The sequence below is a fragment of the Labeo rohita genome, unplaced genomic scaffold (assembly GCF_022985175.1).
Source record: "Labeo rohita strain BAU-BD-2019 unplaced genomic scaffold, IGBB_LRoh.1.0 scaffold_975, whole genome shotgun sequence".
Taxonomy (NCBI): Eukaryota; Metazoa; Chordata; class Actinopteri; order Cypriniformes; family Cyprinidae; genus Labeo; species Labeo rohita.
This window is the reverse complement of record NW_026129937.1, coordinates 1-27,837: the sequence shown is the minus strand read 5'-3', so window position 1 is coordinate 27,837 and position 27,837 is coordinate 1. Positions and strand designations below refer to the sequence as shown.

The window sequence follows — 27,837 nt, the reverse complement described above, 5'->3', positions numbered from 1 at the left end:
CGTATGTGTTCATTTGTTTCTTTGGTTACTGATTATGTTCCTCACCTGTGTCTAGTTTCACAACATACTGTGCATTTACATTCCCGAGTTTGTTCTGTTTGATATTGTCTTTGGTTTGAATGCAAGCTATTATGCCATCTTTTGTTTATTCTGTGCAATTGGATATTCTGTCTTCTATCTCTGCCCTCCTTGCTGTACCAGGCAGTTAACCTCCAAAACATATTTGAATGTAATCTGAATTTTATAGCACACTATATTAAAACGTAGTACTTTATTGTTTAGAAAATACCCGGATCACAGCATTTTAATTGTTTTTGAGTTATTTCTGAAATCACTTCTGATATTAGGTATCGTTTCTGCATTATATACCTTGCTATACAGCGGTACGAACAGCAGAGGAAGCCACAATGTTGCATTTTATAGTAGAAACACACACTAAAGAAAAGCTTGTTCCTGATGTTGTGGAGGAATTTTTTTGAATGGTATTTGTACTATTATTCCCTGAATTTGCAATGTCAATATTAGCTAAGCCAATGGCACAGCTGGACCACAGCTGGACTTGCAAATTCGGAAGATGACAGTAGTGCAATGCTTTGGATGCTAGCTGACAAGCCTTTCAAGTGAGAAAACGTTCACAGTATTGCCGTTCCTTATATGCGGATATTGCAGTTTGTGTTTGGCACCCCCTACCATGAAGTGTACCCATTCGACCAGCGGCTGCCCTAGTGTTTTAGCACGCAAGGCGGTGACGGGAAGTGTTTCATTTTGCTAGTTTTATACCTAGTAGATTGTGTTTTATCAAATACATACATAAACAAACAAATAAATAAATAAATACAATTATTGTTGCCCATATTCCGCTATATGTGCGCATGCCCAGTAGCCGCATCTGTACACCCTCTAGTCTTACCCAACATTTGGAGAAACAAGAAAAATAACGAGAAGAAATATTAACCGCAGATATTGTCGAAGATGGTATTAAGGTAGGACGTATGTTTACAACTAAACAAATGCCACATGTGACCTGTGGGGAAACGACGAGCTCCGTTTAGAATATGTAGAACTTATAAGGTTTGTTCGTCGTTGGCCTCAAAACGAAAGTACTCTGAACCCGTTATGCACAGAAATGTTATAATGGAAATTGTATAGGTCCGTGTACATTTCATTTACTTAAAGAAATAACGAGAAAGGACACAACTAATTTTTCCTTTTGTTTAACAAACTGAAAGCGGTGTTTCGGCTCAATTTATACTTTTTGTGTTTGTGGTTTACAGATAACTTTAGCTTAACGTTACTAATGAAAGCTCAAAGGATGGCCGAAGCGTTACATGTTTTTAACTAATAAAGTATCAGTTTATTTTTTTACAGTGCGTTTTAAATGTAGTGATGATTCGCAAAAGTTTCGAAATCGCCTTTGTTTCAAACCAACGTGAGTGCGTATCAAAAAGTCGTCAACGTGATATCAATAAACAGTCGCAACTGTTTTAAAATTTTAATGATTCGCCGCTAGGGCTGACTCGGATCTTTGAATCTTGTTCAGCAAAATAAACAAATCTTTTTCAATTCACATCGTTCATTTCAGCAGAATGTATTTAAAATGTTTCAAGTTAACATCCAAATTCCCCAACACATCTTCTTACGCAAACAATCATCACATTTCGAATAAGACAAAACTATAATGCAGCCAAGGCCAAGAAGCCAAAGTGATTACCTTGCTGGGGAAAAAAAAAGAAGCCTTCACAGAAATTCTAATGGTTTCCATTTAAAATACGATTACAAATTATCCATTCTTAACCATTAAAACCATTAAAACTGTTTTTCTGTAGTGTGTTTTGGGACATATTTCATTAGGATTTAGTGGTGTTAACAAGCCACCGATAGAAGGTGACCAATTACCAGTAGAGACCAACAGGGTCCATTACAGTTTTTCAATACAAGTCATAACCACTTAAACCATTACATGTTTCTGTTAGTTAATTCACCTCATCTCCCAAGTCTTCTGGTTCAGATCGTTCATTTTTTAATCACAGTACATCCGCAAGTTGAAGTTGTGCAGTCTTTACGGGAAGCAACAATGGATAGGTGTGTTCGACTTGAAACACAGCTACAGACGACGGTCAACGAGATTATAGTCGAAAACAGTCAGGACTGAATTGAACCCAGAGCTGTCAAGTCTGACAATTTCTGCTCCTGTTAGTGACGCTCAAATTCTCAATGCCCTAAACTAATTTGTCAAATAAATCAATCTTTCTATAAAACCTTTAAGAAGTGTTTTTTTTTTTTTTTTTTTTTTTTTTTTGTAACTACATGCCTCTGTGTCACCTGGTGTTTCACACATCCTCACAATATGCATGTCATTTGTTAGATCTCCTAAAAGCAACTTTGCCTCAAGAACCACTGCTGTCAATCAGATTGTTCATTAATTATTCTTAATTATGTTAAAAACCTACTTTTCCTAACTCATCCTAGGTTTTTCACTCAACCTGAATAAAACCAATGCAACACAATTTGCTGGACTCTATAGATCAATATTGTTGAATTTTACCCTTTGGGTAGCTATAATGGGGTCATTTAAATAAGGGGCATGGCCAAATATACCCAAAAGCCTGTAAATCCTAAACGAAAACTCAACATTTTACAAAACAGGCAAGAACATGTGTCAGATGATTCTTAACAAGCCTCCAAAGTTTCATGGAGATCAAATCATAGGTGGCACTATAACCGCCATAAAAGTTAATAAGCATCAGATTTCTATGTGAATTACTTAGAATTGCCAAAAATGCTCTTTTTTTAATTGCTGATTTTTAGGGGCTTGCTAAATATTATGTAATGTCTTTCCTTATGTGCTTAAATGCATTAAAGTGCTTGAACATCAGTAAACGCTGCTAGCGCCTACTTAACTTTTTCTTTGCTCATTTGTGCAGATGCTGGGTCATTTATTTACTTCTACATCTGACAAGCAAAGGTTAGTATTCACAGACTTCACTTAAGATATTTGGTCTTTGTTGATATATTTTATGTTTGGTTCAGTTTGTTTTGTTGTTTTTTGCATCCTAAAGGAAAGTTGTTACTCTTTTTCCCCAGTGTCTCTGCAGGACTCTGCAGTTACTACAGTTACCCGTTACAGTTTTGTTGGAGGATCTGTCACCTTGCCATGCATATATGGCAATAATCTGCAAGGTAATGATGTATATTGGCGATACAATGTAAGCAGGAAAGTGTTAAGTATTATAAAAGGCAAGCCCTCACCAGAAAAACAGGACAAAATATTCAGCAATCGAACAGACAGTTTCCCTTCAGAATATCCAAAGGGAAACTACTCAGTTGTGCTCAAAGATCTGGAGTTGACGCATGCTGGAAACTACACTTGTTTTTTACAAAACTCCGATGGCGAAAAGAATATACAACTTTTTGTCAAAGGTACATGGAATCCTTGTTTGAAAAATTATGATTTTAAATTGCACACCACAGGATTTTATACAACACTGATAAATGTACTTTTTTTTTTTCTTACAGAAAAGCCTCAACAACCAACTCCAAGCCAAAGAAACTCATGGAAATACAGTCACTGAAGATTTTGACTTTTCCAACCACTCTACTCATACTCTGTTACTCTGGACTGTGTGGTTTCGTCGACTTACTGAGTCTGTATTATTAGCAGCTAAGCACCACAGCTATTGTATTTGTTAGTGTTCTTATTGTTCTGAACAAGAACTGGAGCCTTGAGTATACCGATGCTTTTGATGTTGTAGACACATTTTCACAGGAGTCATTCACTCACCTTTAGAATAACTGCATAAACTACTTAAACCAGATGCTTTGCAGTCTGGTCAAAAACACTGTAATACTGTAGAAACCTCATTGGTCAATTTCTTTAATATCTTAGAAAACATGTCTATGAGCTGAAAAAGTGCTCTTGAATGGATCATCTTTTTATGTGGATAATTGGCTTACTAATCATCAAACTCAAAACGTCAAATCCCCTCCACAAATGTCATATCGGTTTCTTCACGTCCTATATATTTTCAGCAGTGTTTTTTGGTGTTAGTGTGCTTGGCCTTTTACCCACTACTTTTATATTGTAGTTACATTTGTTTGTTTTGCTTGTTTTGTCTCTGTATCAAGTGCTATGTTAGATTTACAATTACAATATGACACACACATTGCATAGAGGAAAGCAGGGTGAGTTGAGCCAGTTTTTACATGTGAGCACATGACAGTAATGGGTCAAACTTAAATATGTACATAAAATTCAGGATGTGGTGCAGCCTTGGGAATAATCACTTTGGATCTAAAATAAACTGCTTTTAAAATGGCTTTACAAAAAATAATGCTATATCAAAGAGTAATTTCAATGAAAAATGGCTTCCTAAAATCTGTGTGTGATCCTTATGATGGGCCGACCATCCATGCAGGGAGTTTCCCACCTGTGGCTCAAGACGCTGGGTTAGGCACAAGCTCCTCTGACCCTATAGGGACAAAGCAGTTTGGATAATAAAATTGATGGATGGATGAGTTCTAAAATGTCTAATTTAAAGATACAGTTCAAAACTTTGAAGGCATTTTTTTAATATTAAGAGAAGTTTAGAGCAAAATACAATTTAAATTAGAGAATTGAGAATTAAAAAAACTGACTGCAGTTGTGATCCTGAACCACAAAGCCAGTCATAAGGGTATTTTTTTTGAGATTGAAATTGAGATTTATACATCATCTGAAAGCTATAAATGAAAAAGTGAATACATAAGCTTTCCATTGATGTATGGTTTGTTAGGATAGGACAATATTTGGCCAAGATACAACTATTGGAAAATCTGGAATCTGAGGGTGCAAAGAAATGATCAAAATTTTTGTCAAAAGGTCACAATTGACCTTACAGAACTGGGCTAATAGCACTCAACATCCCACTTATGAATGTTGCAGGGAAATACAATGTCATAAAATCTGTGTGGCCAAATCTAAAGTGGCCAATTTTCACAAACAAGGCCTGTTTTAAATTTTTTTAGAAGAAAAATTAGTTCAAAACAAAGAACCACATAAAAATGTCTGGTCTAAAATTTATTAAATATAAAGAAGAATTAAAGTAAAATCATACTTTATAATCATAAGAAGGGGAAAGCCTCTGGCTCAACTTATCCAGGACCTTTGACTCAAATTACCCCACTCTCACCATTTTAACAAATGTATATCATCCAGCAGTTTATAGCTAACATCTTACTAACAGTATAGTCTCATATTATGTAAGCAATAAGGTAGGAGAGTAAGTGCCGTATTGTGAATAAGTCATGGCTGAAGGGTGTTGTCAGGCATGGCGCAAATTATAAACCTTCCTAAAGCACAAATTGATGTGTAATGCTTTTTCAGATTTGTCTATATTTGTTTAGACACAAGAAGTGTTAGTCCTTGAATATAAAATATCACTTTGATCACTTTTTGAAACTTGTCAACTTTGTTTTTTTTTTTTTTTAATGTAGTTACCAATTATCTCTCTTCATCACAGGGCGAATAAAATGGATAAAATTGATAACTCTTCATATATTGGTGGTCATATCACCAATTGGCTAGAAACAAGGAGTAGCTCAAACTTTGTATTAAACTGGAATAAGTATTGGCTTGGCTTTTCAAATGGTGGAAGTTATTAAGTGCTTTGTGTTCACTGTATTGTTCAGTTTCTGTAGTACTTATTTATTTTTAACTGAATGCTACTGTCAGATAAAAAGCAGTGTTTATTTGTATCTTTCTTTATTGTATTTGACATGTTGTTTATTTTATTTTATTTTATTTTTGGTGGTGATTTTTGTTCCAGTGTTTAAAAGTGTTAAAAATTCAGTGTTAAAAATGCTGAACTGTTAAAAATCAAAGTTATGTATTTAGAAAAACAATGAAAAATGAGCTGCTGTTTTACAGATCATTAAAATAACAAAAGGCTCTTATGTTTTTTTTTTTTTAAATTTGTCATTCTAAAGAACAGCAAGCTACCCAGGTGTTTAAAGGAAAAGCCTACATAGTATGGATTCATATATGTCTAATGGCTCCAGTCTGCCCCCGTATGATGTCAGTTTAACTGGAAAAAGGGATGAATAAATAAAAGTGCTGTGTGAGCATGTGTTCATTTTTGACTTCCCCCTCTTGTGTGTGGTTGAGCTTTCGTCTAAAGCTCAGTGGTGTTTCCGCTCACAGTACAAGATGTTTGAATGATCACAGTATAGAAGATATTTATTTGGATCAGACAATGAAGATCATACAGCTTCAGATCTGTGAGTTTATCACATTAAATTGAGTAATTAACTGAGTTTTCTTTAATTAAATAGTCTTAATAAATGTAATTTTGTTTCTCTCATAGTTCTGTTGATGTGGGCTCAAGCCACAGAGAGTCTAACAAACATAGCAGTAACTTTAGGAGCTGATGTGAATATAAGCTGTGATCTTGATATAGAGGAGATTTACTGGTACAAACACAAATCACCGGATCCTCCAGTGTTGATCTTACGCACTTATGATAGCATATATGAGAAAGCAAAATATGAAAACAGCATCTTCACACACAAATACTCAGTGAAAACTAACAGTCGTCTGTTCATCAGAAATATCAGCACTGATGAATTAGGAGTTTATTATTGTGTCAAAACTAGTGAACCACAAAAATTCAGCAACGGCACCAAAATCTACATCAGCGGTGAGTTATTGTCTTAATTCAGATAATTTAAATTGCTTATGATTTGTGCTCTACATGAAAATATATATTGTGTTAAAGATAATGACATTAATAACTAATAATTTGATTAGTTTTGTTAAAGACTGTAATTCAATAAAAACTGATATCTAAAATTTTCCCAATTTACAGACTCTGACCAGAGGAATCAGACTTCAAAATTAGAGCCACATGATGCTTCACAACATCGTAAATCGTGGAGAAATCTGATCATCATCATCATCTCATCTGCCCTGCTCAATGTGCTTTTGACCATCACTTTAATAGGTTTGTTTTTGTTTTTTTTTTGTTTTTCTTTTTCAAACACTAAATCCACACAAATGTAACATCATATGCAATATCATATGTATTCTTACTGCCGAAAGTTGTTGAAAAACAATGATGTTTCATTTAATGCTGTTTCAGGTTTGGTGACGCGCTACCTTCATGTAACTAGAAAATGTAAAAATATTTCAAACAACCCTCAAACCTCCACGGGAGCACAGCACTCAGAAGATACACAGGTAAGAATAATTATGTAATTAACATTAGCTTAATTTTTAAAAAGCAAGTAGCTTTTTTAAATAGTATATTCATGATGCATTATTTAAACTATAATAACATATTATTAGCACATAGTATGTTGTCTGCTTGGTCAGTTGTGACATTGTGTGCTCAAATAATTATATACAGTATAATGACTGCTGAATGGATTTTTGATTGTTGTGGGTCTGCACTAGTTTTATATATCTTATATATCCTACTCAGATAATCATAAGCAATTTGTAAGATTTCTGATGCTATTTCATGTTGATTTATTGATTAATTTGCTAAAAAGCAGTGCAGTGACTACTGCAAAATAGTGATTATTATGATTGTGATTATTGCAAAACAAACCCCTTCAGCACTATATAAGAGTATTTCATATCAGGGACTTATTTTCTAACAATGATCGGCTGACGTACAGTTTGTCTTACAAATATGGGCATTCATTGCTAATATTTTAATCTTTCAGTTCGCTGCAATTGATCATCCCATCCGCCCCAGAGAAAGCAGGCCTTGCCAGGACCAGACCACTATTCTCTTTTACAGCCAATGAAAACCATGAATAAGAAGTAGTTTAAAACGTAGTATGTTTAATAAATAAACTTTGAATATTAAAAATGTGTATTAAAGTTTAACATTTCTGTAATTCAGTTTGTAGAATTTCATACTTTCAATCACTTCAGTGGTATATTATTTTAAAATGTTTAACTTAGTAAAAAACATAAGTGACTATATCTACATATTTAATATTTAGAAGAGAGATATTAAAGAGAAAGAAAAAATTGAATCAAATTTGAAACAAAGTTGATTTTGCTTTTTATTTAAATGTTTCTTTCACAAACATTCAGTTCAATGAAAACTACTTGTAGGAATTAAGTTCAGAGTCTTGATCAGATCTGTGATGATTTGTCACTGCATCTAAGATTAATGTTCTATATGAAAATATAATTACAATTCTTATTGGTTGAAAGTAAAACAGTGGACACTGTGGCTGTTTGCCACAAGAGTAAGTTGTCACAAGCGCTGTAAATATGCCACTTAAAGTTTTGTTGGTGTAAACTGCAAAGTTGAACTGTGATGTCATGACAAGGTTTTTTGCTTTTTTTGTTTTTTTGTGTGTTGCCATGTATATGTTTGCTGCTTTGTGAATTGTTATGTTTCCAAATATGCAGTGAGGTAGATACTGTTCCTGCTGAACATATGCAGGTTAGGTAGGTTTTGGTGCTGGTATGCTGGTTTAAGCTGGTCCTGGACCAGCACATGACCAGGTAAGGACCAGCTAAATCCAGTATACCAGCACCAAAACCTACCTGGCTATGCTGGTTATTTTAACAGGGGTGTGGTGTGCTAGATAATATTAATGATCTTGTCTGTGATGAAATGTTCCTGTTTTGAATGGAGATCTTCCTTTTACGGCCCTTGTTTCAAACTAGCAGTGAGTTGCATGTAAACCACAGGGTAATGACGTTTCTCAGAGCTGAAGTAGTTTCCCAACAAGTTTCAAGAAACATCATGCAATGAATAATCCTTAATCTTGAACCATACAATACATCCGCTAGCAGTTACGAAGATAAAATTCCTTCTTTGAATTGTTTTTTTTTTTTTTTCACAATTCACCTGATTTCATTACAATTGTCTGCTTATGTATTATAAAGATTTCAGCTTTCAATGTATGTACTAAAGACATTTTTTGACTTTCTTATTAATAGGTTTAAATTTTTTTGTGTGCATGTTAAAAAGTCCAACTTCTGCACAGCTCTTCTTTGTGGTTAACAGACAGCATGGGTTTTTGCAAATGAACTCCTCCACAGTTTGGTCAGTGTGTTTATTTGCAGTCACAGACAAAGGTAGTTCACTTTTATGCATATGAAAGCGAAGCTGTGAAAAATAGACATTCAGTCTTTTTAACAGCATGCACTGTAAAGGTCCTAGATCACATGCAATTTAACAACATTTCGTCTACTGAAAGTAACAATGTTTTGCCAGCTGAATTTGTTTCGCCATTAAACACTTTTATCCTTCATAGCTTTGTTTTCATTCATTTCCTGTCAGAAATTAAATATGCTCTATACTGTATATGGCTGTGCTCACCCCTATGGGGTAGATATTTGGACTTCAATAAAGCGTGTCTAACTCTGCATTTGAGTCTTTGCCTCTGCCCACAACAACACCTGACATCACAAACACCTGCATGCATCAAGTGGTTTCAACATAACATAACAAGAAAAACATTAAACAAATGTACTTAAAATATACCTGAGTTTCACCTTTTCTTTTCCGTTCTATTTTAAAAATCTCCTTAAACCGTATAAATATGTCAGGAGGAAGCAAAAAACTGTTAGCATGGTTAGCATAGCCTGTTAGCCAACTACATTGTTTGAACAAAATGAACTACACAAAGCAAAGCAAATACAATCCAGGGTAATTTAAATGTACATACTCAAAAAGGTTTGTGTCGATCACAGTTTGTTTCGTATGCAAATTACTGATGGTCAGGAATGTAAAGATTAGCAGTTAAATATAAAATTGCCAAAGTGTTATTTTGGATCACACTGCTGTGTGCACAGGTATGAAAATATACCTGTGGTCTGAGCAAACCTGCCTTAACTTCCTCTTGTGGGAAGTTTCATCTGTAAAGTCATGCAAAAAAAAAAACAAAAAAACAAAAAACAAAACTGAATCATGCTGAAGTATTTTATCATCCCGGAGAGCATGCAGCTTCTTCTCTGTGAGTACTTCATAAATATACAGAAAACGTAGTGCTTACTGTGCTTTGTAAATACATTTGCAATGATTTATAGCTATTATAAAGCAGATTACTTTTGTGTGTGTGTGTCCGGTGTTTATTTCACAGATCTGCTCTTAAGGGTGTCAAGCTGCAGAGGCTTTAACAGATCGACTAATAGATCTGGGTCAAAGTGTGACTGTAAACTCTAGGTTTAATGTAAATGAGGTCAACTGATTATTGCTGAAACTACCAGATCCAGTTCTGAAACTACACACTTTTTCACACCTCCTCATTACTACAATAAGAAATTTAAACATAAATATTGAGTGCAAAGTAAACCTCATCTGTTCATAAATAATGTCACTATTGATGATGCAGGACTTTATTACTGTGTGACCACGGACACACCTCCAAAATACAGCAATGGCACAAGACTACACATCACTGGTGAGTAACAATTCAGTGATGTTTACGTTACATCTTTTCAGATGAGAAAAACAAACATGTTAAACCCTTCAAAGTACTGAACATATAATATCCTACAGAATATACTGCAGAAATCCAGAATCAAACAGAGACGAATCTCACACAGTGTCAGACTTTTACCCTCATATCTGCTCTGTTGAATGGTCTTCTGATCATGTGATCATAGATGAGTTACTTGATAGAATTGCAGTTGTTGCTTCTTCAAATGGAAAGACTTATAACTGAATTCTCTGTCACTTTAGAGTATTAAAAAAGTTTATTCTTGGAAGCAAGAGATCCAGAGACAGCTCGAAAACATTTCAAACTGTAAATCTACAGCAGCTTCAAGTTATGGATCTTGAACAACTTCAAGACTTAAGCCCAGTGCAGGTAAACCAAGAGAAAGCATAATTAATAAAACAATATGCCATTCCAGTCAGCCTCTTTCTTCTGCAGAACACAAAAGATGATATTTTGGAAGAACGTTTCAGTTACTTTTGACCATACGATGAAAGCCAATTCATAGGGCCGAAAAACAACATTGGAACCCATTGACGTTTAACAGCAAATATATATTCAAAATACAATTAAAAGAAGGTTTATTTGAACCGAAATGCATGACATATTGGTTTCCTGTTGTTTTTCAGTTTGCTGTGGTGGATCCTCCTACATCATGTCAAAGGTTTCAGTCCAGCCAAGCCAGTAGCATTTCCGCACTTCTACAGCCAACGATTAACCACAGTTGACCTTAGTCACATTTATCATTGTATTTGTTAAAATTCTTTTTATCAAGTATTTTATAGCTATAGAAGCTATTTAGACTTGTTGAGCTTGCAAAATGAACAATTACAGGTACTTGTCAGAAATGACTGCAGCTATTATTGTGTATTTATTACATACAGACTTGATTTCTGCTTGATTAAAATGTTGGGGTTTCAGATAGATATTTTATTTATAGCTGGGCTGAAATTTTGGTTGATGTGTGCTATTGTTATTTTTTCTCCATAACCTGCTAGTTAGTTGTTTTTATATGCATTCTGTGAGATTTGTCTTCAAAATAAAGGTTCTAAAAGGGTATTTTTGGAGTGATGCCATAGAAGAACCATTTTTTGGTTCCCTAAAGAACCTTTCAGCGAACAGTTCCTGAAAGAACCATTTTGAAGAACATTTTAAAACCAATCTAAAGAACCTTTTCTGCATTTGAAAGGTTCCATTGATGTTCAAGGTTCTTCACAGAACCATTGATGCCAGTGAAGAACCTTTATTTTTAAGTGTATAAACTGATGTGATGGTTTCTCTTGTTGTCTTTCTCAGCGCATAATAAAATAATTTAAATTCAAATCAGAATTCCATGTTTATTTGGTAAGTAGTTGTGCTACATTTCAGTCTGACTGTACTTTATTCCTTATGTAATGTATTTCCAGTCATTCCACTCATGTTGTATTTTATTAAAGCTGTTACATTTTATTATTATACAAAATTGTAGAAAAAAACATGACAAAAGCAGGGGAATGGTGATTTACACTCAACTCAACAAAAAAGTATTATGAAAATAGAATAGTGTCAGATGTTGAAATGTTTATTAATTTCAAACAAGGCGAAGTAACAAATACAATGGCAGATGCCTCGCTAACTTTCTTCAGTTAACATAGGCTAATTTGGTCTTCATAGTTCAGCTACATCTGCACTGTTTGCTCACCTGTGGCTAACACATGTAAAGTGTTTAGAGATGCTTGTGAAAAATGTTCCACTGGTCTTGCTCGTGTTACAAGCAATGAACCACAAAGTCTCACAGTTCCAAGAGTGTTAACTAACCAAGATGTTTTATGAATTCATTCTAAACTATTTTCTCACAGTTAATCTGAACAGGTGTTAAATTGTTTTGAAGAAAAAAAATAGGATATTTACTGAATATAGTGCTTTACGTGTTTGTATGAAAATACTTATTTGTAAGAATCTTTTTTTTTCTCTCTCTTTTTAATCTTTTTTTTTTTTTTTTTTTCTATTTCTAATAAAAACCAAATTGGATGTGTATTGTACATTATCACAGTTAGAGGTGAAAACATTATCAAAATATACTTAAAAAGAATCGCTGCTGAAGAATCACCTTACCCACCCAACACCAGACATCATTTGGACGTCGTTTTTTGGGCTAAATCACGTCGGCCCGTCATGGACTTCTTTTAGTCCAAAAATCGACGTTGAAAATTGGTCGTTGTTTGGTCCGTCGGATTTAGTAATTAACATCCGGGACATTTCCTCGTGTGCGCGCCTCGCCCATTTGAAATATTTTTTACAGACGCCATTTTCTTTCCTCTCGATGCGGAGCACGTGAGGACGGGAAACAACGAAATAAAGTGTTTAATTTTACGCACAAAATGTGTTTTGTAACATCATATCGTTTTATAACAATATTAATGTGCTGTATGCCGCTAAACTTTTCTCAAAGACATTTTTTTTCCACTCGCCAGACGAGAGCGCTCTGTGCAATTAATGTTACCCCTAAACTTTTTCTCTGAGAGATAAGGATATTTCCTTTCACTCGCGATGCGGAGCAGACAGGCCAGTTGGTTTTATCAAGGAAAACACAGAAAGTAAGTGTTTTATCTCATTTACATTATGTATAATAATTATGACCACCGTATTTCTGTGTTGTGCTCTCCTGAATTTTTTTCTCAGAGAGACATTTTCTTTCAATCACGATGCGGAGCGGATGGGAAAGTTGGTTTTATTAAGGAAAAGTGTTTAACTGCATTTACATTATGTGTAATATTACTGTATGATGATATTAATATGCTGTGTGCACCTAAACATTTCTCATAGATCTGAATTGCTATGCAGTGCTGAGGTGGAGGTCACTTTTAAAAGGAAAACACTAGAAGTAAGTGTTTTACTTCATTTACATTATGTATTTTATAAGATAATATTACTTTATGATGATATTTATACATTCTGCGTGACATCTGCTTGCTTTAATGGGCACACACTGAACATTCAGGTCTGGAGCAGAAGGAGTTTCCATGGAAATGGGGCGGAAACTCAACAGTCGAGCAGCAAAACATATCTTCCACTGTTGTTTTCACAAATTTCAGGTAAGTTTAGTCTCTAATATTACACAAATAGTACATGCATCATGTGTTCCTGACATTTTCCTTCATGTAAATGACACACTTCTGTTGAATATTTACTTCATAGAAATGGTTTATTGTCTTCAGAAAAAGTCTGTTAGCATCTGAACTGTAATGCTAACTATAAGAAGTAAGTTAGGTTAACTATTGAATTGAGCTCTTGTTTATGAAAATCTGGGCTTTTAATGTCGTCTTAATTAACGTTACTTGCTCCTTGTTTTTCAGTAGATTGATAGCTCCAACACCAATTAAGCAGACCTGAGCAGCCGATCAAGGATCACCAGAAACTCTGCAGAACTTCAGTACCCAGTCCTCAATAAGTCCTCAATACCCAGGACTGGAAACCAGAGTTGTAAGTCATCAATCTAGCAGTAATCCTGCCTCTCTGAATTGTCATGTTTAGAACATATTTCAGGAGATCTCAACATTGTCTCTCGAGGTCCACTTACATGCGTTTTGCTCCAACCTAGTCCAGTGTGTCTGAACAAACTAATCAAGGTCTTCAGTTTAACTATAAATTTACCTAAACTATGGGTGTGTCTCTCTCAGGTCCCTTGAACAGCGATCTACTCTGATTGGCTAATGAGCTTTTGACGGACAGTTGCTCTCTGACCTGGAAGCACGGACGGTGACGTCAGTGGCGCACATATTGGAAAGTTGTTGCAGTGTGCAATACGTCGTGCTTTGTTTATATTAAGTATTAATGTTATTAGTATTTCACCTACGGTCGTCTCTTAGTTTCTAAAGATGAGCTCCCAGGAAAGACACGGAGCAGCATCATCTTCCACCTCAGCTTGTCCCTCAGGGCAGCTTGAAGTAAGTTCGTGTTGCTAAAGTAACGTTAATCAATAACATCGATAAAAGTTTTATTCATGTACAGTGTGCAACAGTTCTGATAGTTTCTATAAACAAAGCACGACGTATTGCGCCACTGACTTCACCGTCCGTGCTTCCAGTTCAGAGAGCAACTGTCCATCAAAAGCTCATTAGCCAATCAGAGTAGATCGCTGTTAAGCCCGCCCCCACGAGAGGTTTGTGCCAAAACAGCAAACGAAAATTTGCGAAGCGTAAGCGAAAGTTGTGGCAACGCATTCAGAATCCATGATTCGCGAAAACGATTCTTTGAAAATCATTAACAAAGAATGAAGCATATTTGAAGAGCATGTTAAATTCGTGCGACTGAGTTCATTTTTTCATTTTCATTGTGTTTTTCTTCTTTTGCAGTGGCATATTTTTGATCGTTTATTGGAAAGTTACGTTCAGTTTTATAAAGTTACGTTCATTCTTATTGGCACAAAAATAATCCCATAGAGGAGCACACAGGCTCACGACAGAGGAAGCATTATGAATCATGCTTACTTGACTACAAAGGTTTAAATATCAACGTCGTAACAAATAGAAATACCTTAAATACTGTGTAGCTATTGGAATCTTTCCGCCTCGTATGTGTACAGAATCGTATTAATTGTGGATACACATACGGTTGAAAAACCTTCAAAACCTTCAAAGCTATAGTACTGTTAAAAGTTTTGGGCTGTTGTAAAAAAAATCCTGTAAAATCCTGTGTGACTGCAATGCTCACTATAAATAGTATTATGTACGGTGAGCCTTGCAGTCACACACGTCTTTAATAATTACTACTAATAGTAATTATTATTATTATTATTTTAATTTGTAGACTAAATAAATGTGCACTTAAGACAGTACACTGTTTATCATAATAAATGCTTTATTTTAAAAATAACCTTTTACAGTTTTGGAAATGAGTTTGTGTACTATTCATTCTTAACATGAAGACTTATTTTGGAGATTTTATTATAAGCTTTTTACCCAGAGTTAGATGTTTCACTGTTAATGTTATTATTAAATAATTCATTATTATTTCATTGCCTTCAGTTTGAGAGCAAAGGAATGACAACATAAACTGTACATTATTTGTTTTGTATTGCTTTTTACCTTCTCCTCTCCAAACTTTAGTTTTTTATTGTTTTTTAGAAAATTCAGCCAATTTTATATTTTGAAAAATAAAGCAAAGACGTCTAAACCACGCTCTTCACTTATTTTATTTTGGTGCGTTAAAGTTCCATGATCCACACTTACAAAACAGTCTTATTTTTAGCTTTTATTTTACATTAATCGGCAATAGGATAAAACACAGGTGTGGTTTAGCAGCTATCCTATTGGTGATTAATGTCAAATAAAAGCTAAAAAGAAGACTGTTTTGAAAGTGCGGATCATGAAACTTTAATTGCTTTGTCGGTGTTCCATGGTCTCATATAGCCTATTTATGAAAAATAAAGTTTAATAAACGTAATACAATGCATCCTGCACCTAAACAGGTGGCCTGGTTGAATCTGGGGGCGGGGCCACAAATCCGTACAGTTTACAAACCTGTGGGAATGTATTGCGAAAGCGTGTGCATGGATTATGAATTTGTGGGTACAGATTCAAAATCCGAAGGTACGGTTTACAAAATCTGAGCGCACGGATTGGAAATTCGTGGGTACGGTTTGTTAATCCGTGGCCACGATTTGTTAAACTGAGGGAACAGTTTAAGTATTTGTGAGTGCGGTTTATAAACTAAGGGGACAAATTGCAAAACCGTCACCACGGATTGATTTTTTTTTTTTGTGTCCTACAGGTGACGTCGCAGGCTCCGTAAATTATAATGTACAGTATATGGAAAATATGTTTTTTGAAATTCAAAACCGCATAAACTTAAGATATCACCTTTGCTTGATCTGGACAAAGGATCATCATTGTATTTTAAATAAAGTAGGATATCATGTGATTTTTAACACTTTTTTTTTGCACATAATATATAACAGACTACATTGTTACATTACGTATATTTGTTTTCATAGCACTGAATATGTACATTGTAGGACAACATTTGCAGGTTGTGAAATAACACATATATATATATATAAAAATCAAATGTGTGCATTGTATCTAAGGAAGATTGTAGGAAATTTTAAAACATATGTTTTATATCTGTACATTTGTAAAAGTCACATTTCCAAAAATTTAGGACCCACCTTCTGTTATTCATAAACAACTACCACTCCAAGTTTTTAGAGCATTGTGCAGTTCTAACGTTTTGTTTGTTTTTCATTCTTTAGATGCCCTACAACAACAACAGCTGAAAGATGAAAAAAGGGAGGCCTCAGAGCTTGTCTTTGCTTCAACAGTTCAGAAATATCTTTGTTATGCCCCAGAACGGCTGGGGGGAATTGCTCGTGGTGGAAAACCATAAGTTCAGACTTATGTCTTATTATCTGTTTTGCTGAGTAAATACATTTCAACTGTACTAATAATGTTTCAGTCATCTGTTGTGTTTCTGTCTTGGTTGTTTCTATTTGCATTTGACTGAATTTTGCTGAGGCAGGTTGCAATTTTTATATATATATTTTGTCATCCAGTTTATAATAATTTGTATGTAAGTTGTAGTGTGTTTTATTATATAGTTGTTTTATTCTAATTGTGATGTTACTTCCTGTTTAAATGGGTATGGAGCATAAATAAATAAATACGTTTACATGTAAACTGAAGGATGTTGAGTTACTGACTTTTTGTTTTTTAAAAAAGCTTTTCAGCCCTACATGGTCTCTGATTTAAAGAAATAAATCAAAACGGACATGATTTACTGTCATAGAATCTTGCTGTACATAAAGCAAAACTGAACTAAAATTACTTCAACGTTGATTCAATGTAAAATAAGTGATTTAATTTAACCCTTTGAGCGGTACGGTCCCACATATGGGATTCTATTTTCTGTGCCCCTGGGAGTACGGTCCCACATATGGGATTTCGAACGTTCGGTGACGTCACGCAACTGCCAAATTCAAACTGTGTTTTCGCGCGTTGGCTGGCGCTGAGCCAGAGAGAGATGCGCGCTGCGCTTGTCATATAATTACAATTGAGCAGTGTTTTCAACGACTTAACGTTTATTTTAGGTTTCAGGAATTTAAATACACATAATTACTAGTAAAACAATACATTTAGAGTTTGTAAAATGCACACGGATGTCTATGGAAGCAGCAATAACAATCCATTCAAGTATGATTTGCCGACGTGTTTGATTTATATCAGATACACATAATGTAAGTAATGATATAATTCACTCCATTCCTTTCCCACTTCACTAGCTACTTACTTGCATGTATTTCGGGAGAAACTGGTGAATTTACGTGCTGTAAATCCGGCTGACAGGACCCTCTGAACGGCAGCGCGAACAAACATGGCGGCGCCCATCACACGTCATAGATCACGATCCAGATCATTTATAAAGGTTTTAAAACGGCAAAATACACTCACTTACACGTATTCGTGAATCGAATAAAAAAGGAAAAACGAAATAAAAGCGATACGTCTGTCATACAGCGCTATAGTGGCTGCGGTGTCAATCATGACGCGTCGCCATGGAAACAATAAAGTGAACGTTCTAAAATAACGGTCGCCTAAAAAAAACTCACTCTGGGGGGTCAGATAGAATATTTTAAACTCACCAGTGAAAGGGTTAAGTTGAACAAATATTGATTTTATGCCCATCTTGATCTATTTTTCATCGTTGAAATAACATTATTTCAGGGTGCAAACCTGATGAAAAATCAATGCTAAATTTCAACATTGATTCAATGACAAGTTGGTTGATGCTTTAATGTTGATTCAATGATGATTCACTGTTGTTCTGCTATCTGGGGTGTTACTTTTCTCACCACTTAGCAGAATGTAAAACCTCATCTGTTCATAAATAATGTCACTACTGATGATTTAGGACTTTATTTCGTCTGTCTCCTCCTGGTGAAGTTAATCCAGTTTGAATATATGCTGCGAACAGGCCAGACAAACAGATGACCATCTTTGCAAATTTGATTTAACCTTACATCATAAAATAATCACGATAAAGCGTGCTTATCAACACGACGTTGCCGTCAATCACAACTGTTGTCAGTGAAGCGTGTAATTCTTCGTAGGAACCCAGATATTTGCCTATAGCCGCTATAAGGCCGGGGAATGTGTGAAATCCTCCCGCGACCGCGCTGCTGAAAGCCCGCACAAGTTCACGAACAGAGGATTCGTTAATCTGCGGTTAACGCGAATGTAGACAACTTAATATACTGCTACAGCTACCAAACATGGACAATAAAAACCTAAATAAGTCACTTACCACAGTTCTGAATGGTTCTTCTTGCCGCTCCCGAATGTCGACCGTTAAAGAAAATCCCGCCTCTGTAAATTTGAAATTTACAGCAATTTTTTTTTTTAATTCAAATTTATTTGTATAGCGCCTTTCACGATACATATCGTTGAAAAGCAACTTTACAGCAAATTAAAGTTTTTACAATATATTTAGTAGTAGCTTACTAGTGGTGACAAGTTGATGTACATATGGCAGAGATGTGTGGTAAAGATCACTTAAAGATGTAATCAAACAGACAAAGAACACTATAAATTAGTAGCCAAATTTGGTAGTGCTGTATGTTGTTTTAGGATTCATTCGATCAGATAACATTTTACGCTGTCATATGGTTATGTTATTATTTCCACACATTCATGGAAATCAATTTTGCCGGTGCTTTGCTGAACTGTTTCAGCTACGCTGAAGGCGCGCTTGCTGCTGCTGACGGAGACACAAAACGCCTTCCGAGGGGGTATTGGAAGTTAAAGCGGAAGTCAAGTCACCTTTATTTATATACCGCCTTTAACAATACAGAATTGTGACAAGGCAGCTGTACAGTATTAAATAGGAAATAGTATAACGGCAACAGTAAACACTCAATTTTCAGGTAAAGGTAGTTAATCAAATACAACAAAATAAAATACAATATTGTGTGAAGATAAAGTGTCCCCAACTAAGCAAGCCAGAGGCGACAGCGGCAAGGAACCAAAACTCCATCGGTGACAAACGGAGAAAAAACCTTGGGAGAAACCAGGCTCAGTCGGGGGGGCCAGTTCTCCTCTGGCCAGACACAGAGGACTCACCAGGTTCCCGTGGTCCTGTGCCGACAGCCGTCTAGGTGACGAGGTCTTCACTGGGGATCCGTCTCTCGGCTCATCTGGTCGATGTGGTCTCCGCTGACATTCAGTGCTGTAGAGGTCGTCTCTAGGAAGTGAAGTCTTGTGTTGTTTTCACCTGCGTGGAATTTTTTTTCATCACTATAATTGGTGGATGTCTAAAATATAAAATAAGGAGAAGCCTAAAACAGGCCAGAGTTTTACTTACACTATTTTTTTTTTGTGATATTAAAATTGGTAACAAAAATATATATTATATATTATATATATATATATATCAATATTGTGGTACTGCCCTTGCAGTAAGTCATAGCCCCAGGGCCCAGTGAGGTCTTAATGCTGATGATTTAGGAGTTTATTACTGTATAAAAATAGACCCTCCTCAAAAATACAACAGTGGCAAGAGACTGTACATTATTGGTGAGTGACCATTCAGTGATCATGTTATACAATGCATGCTTTAAATAAAAAATAATAATAATAAAAATGTCACAGTGCATTTTCATTACAGTAAATTTAAACTTCTATAACTTTTTGATACTTCAATATTTTGAAAAGATTTCACTTATGCAGTAATCTGCGGACTGTCTTCTTTAAAAAAAAGAGTCCAACAATTTAACAGTTTAAGTTTGGATAGTTCACTTTCATGTTCAAAAATGGGGTGTGACACTTAAGAGGTTAAGACATTAACAAATAACACAGCTATAAATGTATTATATATCAGAACCAACTGCAGAGATCCAGTCTCATACAGTGGATGAGTACATTGAGCAGAATCAGACACATTGGCATATTACTATCCTCATTTCTGCTCTGTTAAATGTTCTTCTGATCATTGTGATCACAGGTGAGTTATTTGACATAATGTGTGTTTCAACTATTTGGGAGCTTATGTGAGGATCAATTTAACTGACTGAAACTGAAGTTTCAGTTTCAGTCTGTTAAATTGATCCTCACATAAAACTGCTTGAGAACACCTTGGGTTTAGCACACAAGTTGTTTAAAATTATAGTCTATGGTTAATTTGTAGTTATTTTATTTCCAATTTGGAGCTTGTCATTACCAACATTTTGTATTTTTTTAACCCTGCTGCATTACACAGCGTCTGTGTTATTAGCAGTGTTGAGGTTAAAAGTAATGCACTGCAATAATGCATTACTCCATAAAAAATAACTAATTGTGTTACTTAGTTACATATTATAAAAAGTAACACATTACATTACTTTTGTATTACTTTCTCTCATCTGAGCTGGGCCTGTTTGTTTTAAAATAAAAAGTTCTAAAAAGTAAAATGAATAGGCCTCAGGCTGACGGTAAAGTAAATTCACGTCTGTACAGTAGAGGGCGCAGCTCAAACAAACCTTTCAGCTGTGCTCACATTCTGGATTGCATGAAGAAAAAAAACACAGGAAAACAAAGATGAGTAAATGCATAAACTTTATTAACCCTTTCACGCGTACGATCACACCAGTGTGATCATTCTTGGCTGGTACCTGAAGCGTACGATCACACCGGTGTGATTCGAACGTTCAGCGCGTCACGTGATCAACTGCTGAATTCAAAACTGCTTTGGCGCTTTGGCTGGCGCTGAGCCAGTATGGACGCGTTGAGCGCTTGTCATATTATCGCAACTATTCCGTGTTTTCAACCATATAATGCTTATTTTAGGTTCCAGACATTTACATACACATAGGTCCTAGTAAAACGATGCCTTTATATTTAGCAAAATACACGCCGATGTCTATGGAAGCGGCAATAATGATCCTTACAAATGTTATCTGACGACATGTTTTATTGATATCATATACACATTGTGTAGGTAACTATAAAGTTTACTCTGCTCTTCTCCAAGCTCACCAGAGACTTACTTTAATGTTTTTCGTGAGGAAAGGATGAATTTGCGTTTTGTAAATCCCACAGCTCGGATTCAGCGCGAACTAACATGGCGGCGCCCATCACCCGGCATAGATCAACTAACACGCTCATTATAAAAGTGTTTAAACTTCCAAATACATTTACTTGCACATATTTCAGAATCGGAATATCAGATATTTCATAATACAGTGAGCACGTTTGTGAATATTAATAATAAAAAGGGAAAAACTATATAAAAGTGATACATGTGTCATACAGCACTGCGTTGTGTCAGGTGACAAACACGACGCGTCGCCATGGAAACAATAAGGCTATAAGTTCTAAATAACGGTCGCCTAAAAAAACTTACTCTGGGGGCTCAGCTAGAATATTTTAAACTCACGTGTGAAAGGGTTAAGCATCATGTTTACACAGGGGCTCTGCACTTAGTGCTACTCCTGATTTCTCTCAACACAGGCTAGGAACAGGAGAACTGACAGTCAGTTAATGGGAAAACAAAGTAACTCACTTATTTGAAAAAGTAAATAAGATCGAATTCATCTTCTTGTAAATTAAGAAGTAATGCTTAACTTGTTCCTTGAAAAAAAAAATCCTATTACTAACTCACATTACTTGTAATGCATTACCCTCAAAACTGGTAAAGTGACCAAAAAAAAAAAAAAAAAAAGGTTTAAAAGTTATTTTAATAGGATGGTCTGGTTCAGCAGTCTAACTACCTCTGTCAACTGTCTAACTATCTGTCAAAATGTTTGAGATGGACAATCATAATCAAATCAAAGAAACAGTGCCACTGAATTGAATTAAACTTACATATTTTGCTGATTATTGCTGTTGGAAACGGTCAATTATTGTCACATTTTGGGCTGTAATAATCAGTCAGACCAGGACAAACATTTGGAGCATGATAGACTGCCAAAGTTATAACAACTCAAGAAGAAAAGTGCAAAAAACTGTCTGAGAAACAAAAGGCATTTGTGGTTGGCCAAACTTCACCATTATTTCCAGGGCAAGAATCTTAACAACATTCGTATTTATCATTTCTGGTCAGGAAGGTGAATTATTAGACTAATATCTTAATTAAGACTGCTTGTTTCTTTACCACCTATTAACTTTTCAAACCAAAATATTGCGCCCTTTCCAGTTTACTAAGTCCTTCTCTATGATTTAGCAGCTCCCACATGTTTTTTTTTTTTTTTTTCTTAGACAGCTGAAATTAGCAGAACAACGTATCCAGTAGTACATTAACTGTGCAATCAGTGATGATGTTTACATCCCAGTATCTACAATGTGGCCGCACATCCGGGTAGTGATGGGTCGTTCTTGAACGATTCGTTCATTTTGAACGAATCTTTAATGTGACTCGGGACGAACGAGTCGTCTCGGGGAGTGATTCGTTCAGTCGCGCATGTGCTACATCCTATTAGGTTCTGTACTGGAATTAGTTCACCTGTTTTGAGTCTTCGGGTTTTTAGAGTCGTTCGTTCACCTTATGGGGCTGTCACGTGATGAACGAACGACTCAAACCCGAAAACTTGTCAGATAAGAGGTGAGGTGAGCTAATCATAGACTAAAGACCCAGGTAAACAATGAATTCATCTTTTCTGTTTCTTATAGCATTATAGTTTTGTTTTGTTTGAAGTGTGATCAACGTTTGTGTAAGCAGTAGATGTGTTAGGGAGGTAACAGGTAACATTTTAATTATATTTTGCTAAAATGAACGAAATGACTCGAAAAAAGATTCGTTCATTTTGCTGAACAAGACTCAAAGGTCCGAGTCGGTAAAATATATCCGAACTTCCCATCACTACATCCGGGTAACTGACCAAACTATGACGTAAGTCCAAAACCTCTAAATCTAAATGGGGATACCAGGGTCGGGACATAGGAGGGTCTTTTACCGTACTGTTGGTGACCACCAGAGGACAGCATTGAGCCACCGTAGGACAGTTAAAGGTGACAAGGATCAGTGTTCTTGTTTTATACTTTTTGTCCTTTATATACAGTTAAGTGTGTCCCCACATGTGTCTATTCCAAAATAACTGTATATACTCCATATTTATAAAAAAAAGAGTGTAAAGACAGTACAAAATAACTATTAAAAAAAAAAAAAAAAGCGTAATATTTCTTTATTTTTTTAATTTGGTGTGTTTATTAGGTTCACCCTTACATCTTTCCTCTGTCATGTCCAAAGTGATATGGAATGTAAAAAGTGCCTTACCATCATAAGGGAAGGACTAGATCGGAGGTGGCGAACGTCAGTCCTGGAGAGCCACTGCCCTGCAGAGATTTGCTTCAACGCTAATCAAGTTCTGAAGGGTTACTAGGAAGCTACTGGCAGGTGAGTTTTAATTAGAGTTAGAGCTGAACTCTGCAGGGCTGCAGCTCTCCAGGACTGGAGTTCGCCACCCCTGGACTAGATGAACAATAGGAACATGAGGAAGTGAAACCTGTCGGAATATCATCTTCCCTACAGGTGTTTTTTTTGCACGTGATCTGACATGTAGGAACAGAGTCTACTGGCAGCTTGGTATGTAATTCTTTGTTTTTGAAAAATTCATTGCAATTATTAAAAAACTATATTTTGAAATGATTAGTAACAGACATAAATCAAAGCAGTCAGGAAGTTTGGTTGACTATGGAATTTTTGGTATGTTGTCGGCATGACCCAAGGAATATTTTGAGACCAGTTTCATTACAATAGGCTAATGCGATCAAAAGTTATTAGCATTTCTGGAAATTTCATAATTAATGGTTAATTAATGATTTATTACTCTTGACCAAAACTGATACAAAATTGACAACATGGAGATACAGCCTCAGATGCAGTTTGGCATCTTTCCAGCAAATTTGTTGATGCGTTAAATGAAAACCGTTTTGTATATCGACACGAAATCCATAACTTTTTGCCAGCAAGGTCTGAAGATGATCCGAGTCAAATTTAGTGAAAATCAGTCTAATGGTTTCGGAGTTAGAAAAATAATTGGTATTGATGATCTTGGCATGATCCAAGGAATATATTTAGATCACTTTTATTACAATAAGCCAAAGTAATCAAATGTTATCAGCATTTTTTTAAATGGCACTGTGCCAAAACAATGCGGGTAGTCATGCTTATTGTAACAAACCTGCCAAACCATTGCGGAGATATAGCCTCTTGCGTATTTTTCATAGAATTCATTTGCGCATTATTCAAAAATGGTTTGCCTAATCAACTTGAATTCCATAACTTTTTTGCCAGCATGCTCTGAAGATGATCTGAGCCAGTTTTGGTGAAAGTCAGAAAAAACGTCTAGTTTTTTCACTATTGAAAATAGCGAAAAACTAAAACTTACGATTTTTACATTTTAGTGTTCATTCGACTCAGAATGAGCCAAGGAACCAGAGGGAAAAAAAAAATTCCTTCAAAAATGATTAGCACAAACATGAGTGAAACTTTGGACAAGTGGTGGTACACTAGAGAGTTAGAGACTCCAAACTTGCTATTTTTGATGTTGAGACTGTCCTCTATCAGTGTGCCAAATTACACAACTTTCCCGCAGTTGGTTATGGGCTGCCATAGACTCAAGAGCGGAAGAAGAAACGGAAACAGAAGAAGAAGAATAGGATCTACAACAATACAATACCTTCAAAACCTACAATACGGTACCTTCAGTGCTTGTCCCTTAAAAAAAATAAAACTAAAATAAAAAAAATGTATTAAGCCTGTCTAAATCTAGTAGTAGACCTACACTATTTAAAGGGACAGCTATAAAATAACCACAGTGGACAATATCGGATACACTCATTCAATCTCACAATGCACTGCAATAATGAATGCAGCATCCAAATTCCTTCAATTCACTTTAATAAAGCCATCCCTATATAAACACTTTATTATTAATTACTGCACTATTTCCACCTTTCCAAATCATTCATTTAATTTTTATTCACATTAAATGTCTTTCCAATCTGATATGTAATGGGAAAAGGAGAAGAACGAGTTTGGAAAAACAGTAGATTCGAATTTGAGTTGTTCTCGTCAGAAGTTTGTTTCACGTTTTACTCCCTAAGCCACTGATAATATTGATAAATAGTCATCTTTTCAAATGTTGTTATTTTATCCCAACCAGGCATGGGTGGGCAAAGTTAATGCAATGAGCTTCTGCCAACAAATTAGGCTATGTGCACTTTCTTTTTAGAGCTCCTTTAAAGTGGAGTTGAATTCTGTTTGCATTATTGAAATAATTTTCCTGTTTATCACTGTACAGCTGCTTTGAAACGATGTGTTGTATAAAGCGCTATAGAGATAAAGGTGACTTTATTAAAGCACTATTTTAAGGGTGACTTCATTTGATCGGAAATGTGCTGTGGAGATTACAGTAGAATTATTTTCAGATACACAGATATAGTTTGTAGTGTACAGTAACATTAAAAAAGTGCACATTTATAATGATATTCCCCTCCTGCAGTTCACTCATGCATCTGATGATGAAACATCATATGGAGTGCGTTGCGTTGTGGAAAACTGGAGAGATCGCAGGGGATTCTCGCTTATATCTCCGTGAAAGGGGGGGAGCCTGGGACTCCTCTGACTGAGCTATATCCCCCCAAAGATCCTCCTTTAACCGGATATAACTCTAGAGCCCCTACTTCTTCTTCTTCTTTCGGCGGTTGGCAACTCAGTATAAGAAGTGCATTAGTACCACCTGCTAAAAACCAGCTTAGGCTGATTGGCTGGTTTTAGCTGGTCAGCAGGCTGGTTTTAAAGGGGTTTTGGCCACTTCCAGGCTGGTCTTAGTAGCTGGAACAACCAGCTAAAACCAGCCTGGCCAGGCTGGGAGACCAGCTAAAACCAGCTACTTCCAGCTTAAACCAGCTAAAACCAGCCAACCAGCCTAGGCTGGTTTTAGCTGTTTTTTTTTCAGCAGAGGTGGGCAGCAGTATGACACCAGAGCAGGTAAAAGAAAAAAATAACAAAAACAACAACAAAAAACTTGATCATAATAATACTAATTATTTATTAAAAACTTTCATTACCTACATTAAACTATATATTCATGCTAAATTATTTCACCTAGCCCAGTGTTTTTTTTTTTTGTTTTTTTTTTTTAATAGTTTATTAATAGATTGTATGCTCTCCTTGGTTCTGATTTTTTTCCACCCACTCTAATGTCAGTAAGGTTGCTACTAATTCCACAGTGTAGACTGACAAGAAGTCTGTTTTCCTCTTTTTGACTATTACTTCATAACAAGGAATAAAAAATGCTAGCAGTGCGGCCTGTTTTCCGGCCGTTTTGATCCATTTGTAAATGTATGATAATTCATCCTTATACTGCTCTACATAGTTTTGAAACTCCAGAGCCCCATATGGGCTGCAGCTATATATACTTTGAGAAAAAAATAGTATAGATGTTGGTTCATCACCAGGGGGCGATCTCACTGATTCATGGGTTCGCATTTGTCGCCCAGCCTACTGAAATCACGTGATATGCGCACTCCCGAACCCTACTTAGGGATGCCAAGTCCTCGTTCTTACCATGGATTTGGGCTACTTTTAAACGGTTGTTTTGGATTTATTTTTTCCTCTGCGGGTTAATGATTTGCTAATCCATAAATTACATTTGACTGAAATGTTTGTACTAAAACATGTATCCCTACTAATGATAAAACTGAAAACTTTTTTAAAACCTTTGTGAACGAGAGCCACTAGGATCATTTGAGCTGTGTTTATGATCACACCGATATTTTCAGTTAGCATAGCAGTGACTGTAAAATGTGTAATTTAGGTATAGGAATTGCACATTTTGAGTTTTGCTATTTGGGGTATGGTCATTGTGCTACTTTTAGTCTATTTTTGTTTGGACATTGGGTTTTGTTATGCAGACCTGGCAACCCTTGATGGTGAAATGAAGCTTTGCAAAGCATCAAGGCTTTCTCCTCAACATTATTGTAAAATGATTCATTACTCCAAGTTTTTTTAACACGTTGGACGAAGGTGAAAAAATGTGCTTTTGCGTCCCAGACGTTCCACCTGTTTTTGGACTGTTTCAGAATTGTGCAACGGACCCCATATAAATAAATAATTAAAAAGGTAACTGTTGCACGAAATATGAATAAATGAGAATACATTTATGAAAAAATAAGCATGGCTCGTGTAGGCAAATCATCAAAATAAACGATTATTGTGGAATTGTCACTTTAAGTGCTTGTGAAACAGGGATAATAAACGGAACATGCACAAAACTATGTAAATATTTATTCGTATTATGATTTAGCCTTATTAAACAAGTGAATGACACTTAAAATCTGCGCAGTGGGTTCGCGTTTTAGAACCAGAACACGAAACACTGTTGTTTGCAAATCGAAGCTTCGAACGTCACACTGATCACGTGGTTATTCAAAACGGATG

The 27,837-nt window shown here is 35.7% G+C and overlaps 2 protein-coding genes across 2 annotated transcripts; both read left to right on the top strand.

The window, feature by feature from the left end:
- The first annotated feature begins 758 nt into the window (after positions 1-758).
- Positions 759-6,110, top strand: LOC127162582 (sodium channel subunit beta-4). The gene is made up of 4 exons (XM_051105376.1): positions 759-983; positions 2,925-2,965; positions 3,085-3,420; positions 3,517-6,110. Exons 1-4 carry the CDS (start codon positions 973-975, stop codon positions 3,570-3,572), a joined length of 444 nt encoding a protein of 147 aa, XP_050961333.1. The 5' UTR covers positions 759-972; the 3' UTR covers positions 3,573-6,110.
- On the top strand, positions 6,102-9,279 carry LOC127162580 (uncharacterized). Its single transcript, XM_051105375.1, has 5 exons — positions 6,102-6,255; positions 6,342-6,674; positions 6,843-6,977; positions 7,116-7,213; positions 7,705-9,279. The coding sequence occupies exons 1-5, from the start codon at positions 6,102-6,104 to the stop codon at positions 7,786-7,788; spliced, it is 804 nt and encodes a 267-aa protein (XP_050961332.1). The 3' UTR covers positions 7,789-9,279.
- Positions 9,280-27,837: the final 18,558 nt, after the last annotated feature.

What these genes read in the sequence shown, in the direction of transcription:
- LOC127162582 (XM_051105376.1), top strand. An exon ending in TCTACATCTGACAAGCAAAG is followed by an intron (nt 2,966 to 3,084) that starts GTTAGTATTCAC and finishes CTTTTTCCCCAG; the next exon opens with TGTCTCTGCAGGACTCTGCA. An exon ending in TATACAACTTTTTGTCAAAG is followed by an intron (nt 3,421 to 3,516) that starts GTACATGGAATC and finishes TTTTTCTTACAG; the next exon opens with AAAAGCCTCAACAACCAACT.
- LOC127162580 (XM_051105375.1), top strand. Translation starts at nt 6,102, where the DNA reads ATGTGTTCATTTTTGACTTCCCCCTCTTGTGTGTGGTTGAGCTTTCGT. An exon ending in GATCATACAGCTTCAGATCT is followed by an intron (nt 6,256 to 6,341) that starts GTGAGTTTATCA and finishes TTTCTCTCATAG; the next exon opens with TTCTGTTGATGTGGGCTCAA. An exon ending in TTTGACCATCACTTTAATAG is followed by an intron (nt 6,978 to 7,115) that starts GTTTGTTTTTGT and finishes ATGCTGTTTCAG; the next exon opens with GTTTGGTGACGCGCTACCTT.